Source organism: Uranotaenia lowii, chromosome 2 (assembly GCF_029784155.1).
Source record: "Uranotaenia lowii strain MFRU-FL chromosome 2, ASM2978415v1, whole genome shotgun sequence".
Classification (NCBI taxonomy): domain Eukaryota; kingdom Metazoa; phylum Arthropoda; class Insecta; order Diptera; family Culicidae; genus Uranotaenia; species Uranotaenia lowii.
In genome coordinates this window covers 378106664-378117568 of record NC_073692.1, presented here as the reverse complement: position 1 = coordinate 378117568, position 10905 = coordinate 378106664, and the positions used below count along the sequence as shown (strand labels likewise).

At 35.1% G+C, this 10905-nt stretch overlaps 1 protein-coding gene across 6 annotated transcripts in view; it reads left to right on the top strand.

Annotated features, from left to right (window-relative positions):
* Positions 1 to 649: 649 nt before the first annotated feature.
* Positions 650 to 10905, top strand: part of LOC129746565 (transcription factor collier) — a 141759-nt gene continuing 131503 nt past the window's right edge. For 2 of the 6 annotated variants that reach the window (XM_055740266.1, XM_055740264.1), the window contains exon 1: positions 650 to 2326. In XM_055740266.1, the coding sequence (XP_055596241.1) occupies positions 2205 to 2326 (122 nt within the window). In that variant the 5' untranslated portion in view covers positions 650 to 2204. The remainder of the gene's footprint in view (positions 2327 to 10905) is intronic. The other 4 variants (XM_055740265.1, XM_055740267.1, XM_055740263.1 and 1 more) reach the window with 3 other exon arrangements.

Here is a 10905-nt window from a genome sequence, read left to right as displayed (position 1 = left end):
CACGTTTTTCTGCAAGCCAGGATTCGATGCAATTTCCTGATTAACACACGGTAAGTCAAACAATTGTTCCGTCGCTACAAGGAAATCGTATCCCATCGTAAAGATATGCTATGGAAAAACAAAACCCGAGGAAAATTTTTCATTTACCAAAGTGATTTCGAAAAACAAAAAAACAAAACGAAAGGAGGGAAAAATGGATAAGGAAAAAAGTTAAACCACAAGAAATAAGTTAGCAAAGGAACACGCCTCCCCATTTTCAGAGAAAAGCGGCGCCGCCGTCATTCGTCTTGTGGAAAAACAATAAGAAAACGGAACCTAGCGCAACAAGTATTTATTTCTGGGGTTTTAGTACAACCGGGATTGTTTGTCTCTTTCTCATGGCAGTGGTACAAAAGAGATCACCGGAATGGGTGGGATTTTTCCCCTCGAATGGTTGCGCACATGGCAGAGAGAGAGAGCGTCGTCAGTGAGGAGAAGTTTGAAACTTTTGTGAGAGTGATTTTTTTCTCTCTCAGCTTATGTAGTGCATTTGTTTTGGTGGGTGGAGTTAAAGGTTTGTTTTGTTTTTTTTGTGTGTTTCGTTTCGGTGATAATGCCCGCTTGATTTGGGTAGTTTTTAGTTTAGGCTCTAGGTCAATAGGATTCGATGATCGATTCAGGTTGGATTCGGGACCAGGAAATGGTCTTTGAAAGGTAATTTTCCCTGTGGGAGTCCGGTGTTTACTTGGATTTTTTTTAATTGTACTAAAAGCGGGTCTGCTTTATCGGCGCCTTTGTAAAGGCGCACGTGGTGAGAATGTGCAGTGAGAACAAAGAGGAGACAAGGCGGAGCCTACTGGGACTGAGAAGATTTGACTCCGGAGATATCCTTTTCATACTGCTGGGAGTTCGCGCACTGGGAATTAGTACAGCGGCTGCCGGTGCTGTGCGGTGGCCAGAGCGAGAGGCAGTCGGTGTGTTTTGGAATGGGGTTGGGAAACTCAAAGCCAAAGGGATTGTAAATCCGACAGTGGTGCTGCTGCTGCTGCTACTCTCTCTGCGGTCCATGTATCCGGTGTGTATACGCACCAATACTGCTGTAAGCTCAGCGGGGACTCACGTGCACGTGGATGGATGCTCGTTTGAGGGAGCGAGCTGGGATATGTGGTGTTGACCTACTCTGACGCACTGCCGGGATCCGGTGTGCGGGATGGATGGATGGATGGAAAAACTCAAAAGTTAACGTCAACCCCGGGCCCTGCTCTGCTCTGCTGCTGGCTTGGCTGATGATGCGGTCGATGCTGCTGCTACTGGTTTTCGGTGCTCGGTCGCTCCCTTGGTTGGTCGTCCGTCGTCGTATGTATGTATGTCAGAGAATATCGCGCGCGCGGTCGTCGGTCCTTCGGTCTCTTCGCAACAGTAGCAATAGCGGTGGTCCGATACTGGAAGCAGCAGCCAGTCACCAGTAGCTGTACCAGTGTGGTGTAAAACTCCGATCGTAACTTTGAGCTGCTGATTTCAGTTGGGGTTTAGCAGTCACACGGGACGAACGTTTACACTCTCTGGAGATCTGGAGCCAACCGGAATAGGAGGGAAACCGTCTTTCTGGCGTAAATCGGACACTTGAGACCATCCAATCGACAACACCTGTGTGCGTTGTGGCGTTATCGAGTGAGTGATATCTGTGTTTTGTCTGTTTGTTGGGTCTTCGATGCAGTAGAAGAATACGTGCCAAGTGCCATCGACAGCAGCTCGCCTTTTGGCCCGGATCCGAACAAGTGATTGTAGTGTGATTTATGTGGTTTGGGAAAACTGGGTCCAATCCCTTAGGCGACCGTTAGAAAAGTGCCCATCAAACGAAACCGGAAGTGACATTCGGATCGGTGTGTGATAACTTGAAACCTAAAGAAGTTGAAGTGAGGCAAATTGAAGTGCTCTTGTGAGTGTTGTGTAATCCTAGAGGCAAACCTTAGGAAACTTGTGAACAACCAATAAATAAAAACCAGTTCAGGCTAACACCCCAGTGTTCCTGAACGCAATCCCAGTGTTTGCCCCTTTTTTCCCCGAAGGCGATCACAATAGTTGCCACGGTGTACGACAACGGGCTAAAGCTGCGTTCGGACGAGACCGTGCCGGGCTTTAGCTCGGCATCGCCCTGGCCGACGCTGGAGCTAGAATGGGGCCGGAAGCTGTACCCGTCATCGGTGCCACGTGGGGCCGGTGGGATGATGTTCGGGCTGCCACCGACCGGGGCCGACATGAACCAGCCCCGTGGACCGATGACTTCGCTGAAGGAGGAGCCGCTCGGGGCGCGCGCCTGGATGCAGACTGCCGTCGACACGTCCAAGTAATTATTTCTTGAAAATATGGGGTTATTTACTTTTTGTTCTAAAAATTTTGTAAAATATTTAGATTGTTATTTTACTTTGAGTGAAGGGCTTACCTTATAAGGACTTATGTCTTCTACAAATGGATAGACATATTTGAAAGATTGTGTGCGCAGGAAGAATCAATTTGAAAACTTTTAAACATCCTCAAATTTGAGGAGGAATTTAGACATATTAAACACCGTTGTAATCTAAATGGATGAAAACCGATATTTGACGTACTATAGCTTAGCAATCACAAGATCAAATTTAACATATGATGTGCTTAGGATCACAAGGGTTTAAGTGCCTAGAGATATTTTATACAACATTTTGACATATCTTTCTACCGCAGTTCAACGTTAAACTCTGAATTTATCTTAAAAAAACTTCAAGATTTTTTTTATTTTTAATATAAGTTAACCACCGATAATTGACGGTGAATCGATAGGCCGAAAATCAATTTACAAGAATTTGTTTTTAATTTTTCAATAAACATAAAAACTTTTGAATAGAACCCATTTCAACAGATAAATTTTAGGAATAATGAACTTCCAATATCATTATTTCATACAATTAAAATTCCAAATGAGGTCCAAAAAATATCACTTACGCTGTCGTTCAAGAATTCAAGTCATTTTGTGGGATAAGCGCCTGTATATTTTCTGACGTGGGAGTTTTTTGGGTTTTTTCATACATAAATTATGTTTTTTGATTTAGCTTATTGAATGTAGCTTTGCAAAAAAAAACTGTGTTTTGAAAAAAAAAATACTTTAATTCTGTGACTTGTCCTCCAAATTTTGTTACGGATTATGTGATTTTATTTCTATGAATTTCATCACATTAAGATATTAAAAAAAAATACATAACCAATGTCATACCAAATTAAAAAAAAATTATAGCGGAATTCTAAGTCAAAATGACATCTAAATTAATCGTTTTGATAGTGTTTAAAAATTTAGAAAATCTATGAAATTTGTGAAAATTAATAAAAAACAATTTTCTGTGTATGAGATCTGAGATGAGTTTTCCTAAGTAAGATACCGTAAAAAATTTAAAGTTCTGTTTCGATTTCAAGAAAATGAAAGGGTAAAATAATAAGATAAATTTGAATGGGTATTTTTAAATGGGTATTTTTTATTGAAATTAATCCAAAGTCGGCATTGAATATCCACTTCTTCCAAAATGCGATAGTTATAACTAAGAAAAAATAAAAGATATAAGATACTCAATTCTTTTGAACTATTTTTAAAAGAAATTTGTATCAAATTTTTCCTAACTTAGAATATTTTCGATTTTTTCCAAATTTTTTTTTTCATTTATTCCTGCAAAAAAACCATAGCCAGTAGCATTAACATAATTTTTATCCAATTTTTTTCCATTTTTTGTCATTTTTAACATTTTTTTTTATCCATTTAACCAGGCCCGGGCGGAGAACTTCTTCATTGGGGGGTTTGGTTCGTAATTCAAGTTAACCTAGAAATAATATTAACCCCAAAAAGCACAATTAATGTGAAAATTTATTTGTTAAACCATATCCTTACTCAAGAGCATCACACAAACTTGAAAAAAATAATAAATTTATCTGGTTCGATTCAAAATAAGTCAAAATCAAAGTTTCGTATAAATCCTGTTTTCCAGTAAGCCCGAAATCGAAAATAACGTTCCTTGTCCTGAAGTCTAGTCCTAGTGTAATTACGTTTTAGTCTAATTTTTGTGTAATGTTCAACAATATTAATATTGCATTTTTTTTCAAGAAAATAATATCAAACTAAAATCTATATCTAGGATCGAGTTAACGTAAATTCGATTTGAACCGCAAAATTTTAATCTCCCACTTTTACTTTTTAAAATTGGATTGATTTTTAGATTATTTTTTTTAAATTGAAGGTTTTTAAAATAAAACATATTGGAAGTTCAAATGAAATAAGCAACATTAAGCTGGCCAGGTTATCCGATTTTAACCAGACTAGCCCGGATAATTAATAAAACAAAAATTGGAACTCCTGTTTGCAAAATTTTGTTGAAAAGATCCCTGATTAACATTTTATTTTAATATCAAAACAAAAATTCAAATTGCATCATTATAATTATAAAGCTATCAAGCTAAGCTAGATTTTATAAAATAAACCTAAACGGTTTTTTCGGGAGTCTAAAATACGATTCAAAATCTGGGTATGATTTTCAATGAAAAATGAAAAGATTCAAATGTTTTTCTTTTTGATTTTTGTTGAATAGTTCCTGGATTTTTGTAGAATTTTCCCTGATATTGCCCGGATTTTGGTATGATTGGTAATAAATATTTCCGAAAAACCAGAAAACAAATACTTTAAATTTCGAATTGTCGAGTCCGGAGGATTAATTCCTGATCAAACGTTCGGAAATGCTTTCTTCTGTCGCTTACGATCGAACATTTCGTCAACGCAATTCTCTATCAACTGAATTCTATCATCGATTTCGTTCAGAAGCGATAATATTTTTCCGCTCCGATTGCACACACACAGTCACACGTTCATTTCGTTAAGTTTCGTTTCTTCAATTTCATTTATATAGACGCTCTCTTGTCTCTCACGTCGCATCTGGGAGATTTCTTTTTTTTTTAATAATGTTAGTGAGGACACTGGTTCAAAATCAGCTCTACTGATCTGGATTAGCTTCTGATTTCACAGACAACGTACGTCTTCACTGTGAATTATATGAATTATTATTATTAATCACATATCAGTTATTAAATTAATCAAACTCATGTTTTTCTTTACTTTCTATACTACATTTCCTATATTCTCTACACGAATAAGACCGGAACTAATAGCTTCGGAATTTTCACGCGTAATATATTGAATATGAAAAAAAAATCAACCAATTTTTCAAATGTGAAGTCTTCACTAGGAAAAAAATATTCATTTTGAACTGAAGAGAGAAAAAATAAACAAAAAACACATCCTTGATGATTTTATTAAATTGGATAAAAGAATAAAAGGTTAAATTTTATTTCAAGGGTACCAGTGATCAAAATCGGAGATAAAATCATTTGTGTAATAAAATTCTTGCGGTTATCAAAATAAAAGGCCAAAACAGTTCATTTTTAATAGTTCACAATGATAACTTTACAACATTTCGATAAGTCTTTGAAAGCTTATACTGACAAAGTATAGGATTTGAAGAAACTGATGAAAAAAAAATGAATCGACAGATTTGTTGAAAATATGGCAGACACAAATCAAATATTTGCATTAAAATTGTGCTTTAAAGTTGCTATTCCGAATTATTTATCTTCAAATAATTAAACAAACTACGATGGATTCTAAAAGATGATTTAAAATAATAAAAAAAAATCTTAAAACCGTTAATAAACTTTCAAACGCAGGTTTTCAAGTTTCAAATTTTAGGCTCTGACTATTTTGTTGCCGTCAATTGAAAGTTTTGGTCTTGGAAAGGATGAACGATATAAACAATGTATTTCTTATTAAAAATTTGAGTAAGATATTTGAGAATTTAAGAAATACTATAAAATTCGGTAACATTATTTTAAAATTTGAAAAAAAAAATAAGATGAAGAAGATTAGATTTTTTTACATTTAGGAAGGAATTTTTTTCAATAAAAACGTTTTAAAATTTATTTATTTTATGTAATTGATAGCTCAAGGAAACATTTTTTTATGCCTTTTTATGCCTATTTCACTCCAAGAATAATATTTTAGCTACAGATATTGTTTTTATGAAGAAAAAGATCTAACAAAGTTAAATTGTACAGTTTTCAAAAATTTCGAAAGGTATCATCATCACTCTTGAAGAAAAAAAGGTTTTATTTAAGTAAACAAATGTGTAGAAGCATGCTAAACGAATTGATTTTCACTTTATAAAATAATTAAAATTCAAATTGGTTTAAAACTTTGAAAAATTGTAAAAATTCCCGTATTTTTGAAAATTGTGAAAATTAACAAAAAAAAATTCTTCTACACACATTTTTTGCAGAAGTCAAAAAAGCTTGCGGTCTTTGGGAAAGCTGAAAATTGATTTAAACTCTTATTTTTAAATTTTTGGTTATGTTTTACAGTATATTAAAAAAAATTTCTTATACGATTTTGACCAATTTACAAAAATTATTTTTTTTTTAAATTCGTATTCGAGGCGCCAAATTTATCAAAATTAGCTCTTAAATTTTCGGCGCCTCGGAAAAATGTGAATTTTATGGACTTGTAAAATTTCTCAAAATCTTTTCCCTCCATTCAGATGAACAAGAAAAACAAAATAAAATCGAGGCTGAAATTAGAGTTTTGAAGAAAATTTCATAACAGCATAAAGATTGTTTGCCATAAACCTTTTTTATAATCAAAGTGATAAGTTTTAAAGTAATGGATTCTTGCTTTTAGAACTTTTTTGACTATCGTGACAACTTGTTGTAGTGTGGAATCAATATTTGATGAATGAATTTTGAGGTTAAAATGATTGGTTTTTAATTCTGAACTTGTTTCGTTACACTTCTTAATAAATCTCCATTCTAAGGACTTGGTAGGATGTTTGAGTATCAAAATTTGAGTTTCAATACAAAAGGTTTATTGAAAAGCAAATCAAAATTTAAAATTTAAAATTAGTTTTAATACTTGAAAGTCATATAGTGTTGTAAATGGAATTGTCTTAGGCCTAGAGTTAAATAGGAATGAATTCCCCCAACTGAAGCCAATTTTCTGACATGTTTGTTAACACTTATTTTAAATACCCTTGGAATCAAGTAATTTTCCGTTACTACGGTAAATTCATATCTCGAACTGAAAATTTTACTTGGAAAAAATTACCATGAGAGAGTGAGTAAAACCATTTATCGATAACAATATGTCGATGACGTAGTTTCTCGTAAGATATTTTCTAAAAGTTTTTGTGTCTCAGAGAAAATTTAAAAATTCGAGCAATAAATGTACATTTTTTTACATTTTTCGATGCCGTTAAAAAACTTTACCCAGTATGACGGATTGCCTAATTAATATCACCTACAAACTATCTATTGCATTTATTATACTACACCAACACTGTTGGTGTAAAAATATTTTTTGGACAATCATCAATTTTTTTGATTAGATATTTTAATAATTCAATTACCTGTCATGGCTAAAATGCATCAAAATAAAAATCGAAGATTCACCTTTTAAATCTCCAAATCTCGTTTCCATATGCTGGAATAAGGTTGTTTTGCATCACACGTTTCTTAATTTCAAAATTTCATCCATCCACACATTAAATTTTATGATTCCAGCTAGTAGATTTTTTGTAGAATTTTTAACCCCTAAATGTATGCAGCATCCATATGCGTTTTTCTAAACATTTTTGACAAAAAAAATGTAAAATTTAATTTAAAAAAACCAACACGAAATTGGTGCTTTATGCGTAATGACATCACAAATAGACCAAAAACAATTAATTTTCTAATTTTTTCATTTGATTTCTCATTAAAAACCAAGTTTGTTGTAACTTACGTTCTTTTCTTAGAAGGGCGAAAATCACATGTTTTTGAAAATTTAAAAATAACTGATGAAACCAATAATTTTTCTGAATATGTCAATTTGATGTCCCATCAATCTAAAAACTTTTAATGTCCAATCGGTGTGATTATCTGTGGACATAAAGTTTTGAGAAGCCATTGAAGTTGAAAAGTGTTGCACGATGCCCCAGTTGACGGTACGCTTTTCTTACTCAAAAATGAATCTGCTCGGGTAATAATTGGCAAAAAGTCTACAAAATGTGTTGAACAGAACTAATCTCTAGCTTATCTTAAACCCTCCGTACCAACATAGATTCAAATGATTAAATGAATAAAAAAAAAACACGGAAATATCCTTGTACGATGTTCATCTCTTCCTTACGTCCTTCAGCATCTTCTAACCAACACGTGATAAAACGAAAAAAAAAAAGCTCAACTTCTTTCAACGAATGCTCAGCACAGATTTCGAGTGAGGTGGCGAAAAAAAGTGTGAAGAAAGTTTATCGTTTCGTTTTTTTTATGTGGCTGAAAAGGAAGAAACGCTAAAAATGTCAAACTCGATCCGTGTAGATGTGTAAGAATGTGGAAATATTTTTTTTTTCTGGAAGAACTTTTTTCATTTTCCATTGCTTAAGTTAGAAGACATTTAGGTTATAAGATTTAAAATATTATACAAACTCATTTTACTCTTTTACCGGAACCTGTCTTAAAATTAAGTTCCAATTTAAATGAATTTATCCTGTGAGTTAACGATTTTGTGCCACGCAATAAATAACAAATGTGAACGTGCAAAAAAATTAATTTAAAACATCAGAAATGATCGTCAAATACAAAAGCGCCAAATTGACCCCACACAAAAAAAAACTTTGATAGTGACGACAGTTCATGCGTAACTTATTATAGTAATTTTCCAAAAAAAAACCAGAACAATACTTCCGCGTATCAACTGAAGCTGCCAAACAACAAGATTATCTTGGGGCACAAACATTATACGAAAACAATAGCCTTTCACTCGAAAAGAACAACGCGCGAACCTCTCAATATGGCGACCGTCACACAGGCTCACACTATCGGCGCTTTAATTGTTGCCGAAAGAATTTACGACCAAGACTATAAATTTTGCGGCACTTGACCAAACCACTCGGACGGAAGCTCATCGATTAAACGGCGGAAACAACACCGCAATCGGGCTGCCCGTTGAAATGCCGCTGTGATAGCGAGATTCTTCTGTGTGTGTCCGCTCGCTCCGCGGACATAATAATTAAAAGTGGCACCAAGATTTCGCGATTCCGATAACGTCAACCGGGCCGGACCTTATCCCGAATCATGACAAACAACCCACTGTGACTGGGTGTGACTGTGTTTATGCATGTATAAATGTGCAGTTTCGTGTGCCGTGCGATTTTCAACGAATCTCGCCCGTTGCATTGTTTGTTTATCGGGGGAACGCGCAACCCGCGGAATTCTCCGGAAATCCGCGGATCTAAATCCGGGACCGACATGCAGCGCGATAAGCCGCCACACTAACACGGCACAGTTTGTGTGGCATATTTCAACGCCATTGCAGTAAATTGTTCAGAGAAAGCTTTGCCTAACTAAGGGCGCGCGAATGGGCCTCCGGTGACAAATTTCTAGTTTTAAAATGTTTGCAAACATCTAGGCGGTCGTTATTTTTCATAACCCATTTAGATGCGAAGATTAGTGGTGAATTACTTTTTTATTACCCTCTGATATATCACCGAATGTGTGTGTGTGTGTGTGTGTGTGTGTGTGTGTGTGTGTGTGGTGAGTTTAGTAAATCGATACCAACAAAAAATTGAAAAACAATTTAACAAACTTTTCCGATGATGATTCCATTACTAACAGCCGTCGATGATTCAGTGATGAAGGCCAATGATATTTTTTCGGGCGTGTGGTTGGGTAATATTTTTTCGCGATTATCATTATCACGGCACCAACACAATTCAGTTGGTGTCGCCTGAAAGATAGGCTGTGCGTACGCGTGGCATTGGCGATTGTTTTTTTTTTTGCTTCGTTTTTTCCCCCCTTCCGAGGGGGAGCTCTTTAATGTTTACAACGTTTTGGGAGCTTTATCTCCCCCACTTTTTCGCCAGGATACGTTGAGCGTTTGTTCGTTAACTGCCGTGAAAAGTGGATCATAAAAACGATAAAATTGTGTTCGTTTCAGCCGGGTTATTTTTTCTACTGAAAGCAACATTGACCAGCCCGTTTAATTGACCAATAACGATCGATGAGAATTGGCTTAAAAAACCTATGCGAGAAATATTGAAAGATTTTTTTCAATATTTTATGAATAGGTTTTTTACTCCAATTCTCATCGATCATTATTGGTCAATTAAACGAGCTGTTCAATGTTGCCTTCAGTAGAAAAAATAACCCCGTTGAACCCCGCGCTGAAAATATAAAAAAAAAAAAAAACAAATTGAAAAATGAAACATTCCAACTAAAAGAAACATAACTTTTACGTATTTCAATGCTTATTTATGGTGCACTGAGATTTTTTGTTCGTTTTACACAACTTAGTTAGAAGGAAACTTTGAGACGATAATCTTTCTTCACACTTTTTTCTCGACCGTCTGCGAAATTTCATTCCATTCTCAGCAAAAGCTTTTCAAATATTAAAATTTTATTTATTTTCTGCATATTCTTGATCCAATCCTAAAATATTCTCAGCAACAGCGTTCCCAAACTGTTCTTGACGCTCAGACTGTGTTTATCATAGCCGGAATAATCCGAAAGTATTCTTGAAGACAGCTTTCCAAAACAAAAGACCAAATCCAAACAATCAGCAGCAGCACTAAAAATCTGCACTTTCTAAGCCAATTCCCACTTTTTTCCACCGGAAGGCAAAATCAAATCAAACAATGAGCAGAAACCGCCTTAAAAATTTGCGCTTTCTAAGCAAATTTCGTTTGTTTTCCACCGGAAGGCCAAATCAAAACAAACAATCAGCAGAAGCAGTCTTAAAAATCTGCGCAACCTAAGCCAATCCGTCCTTTTCCACCGGAAGGCGAAATCAAAACAAACAATCATCAGCAGCAGCCTTAAAAACATGCCCTTTTT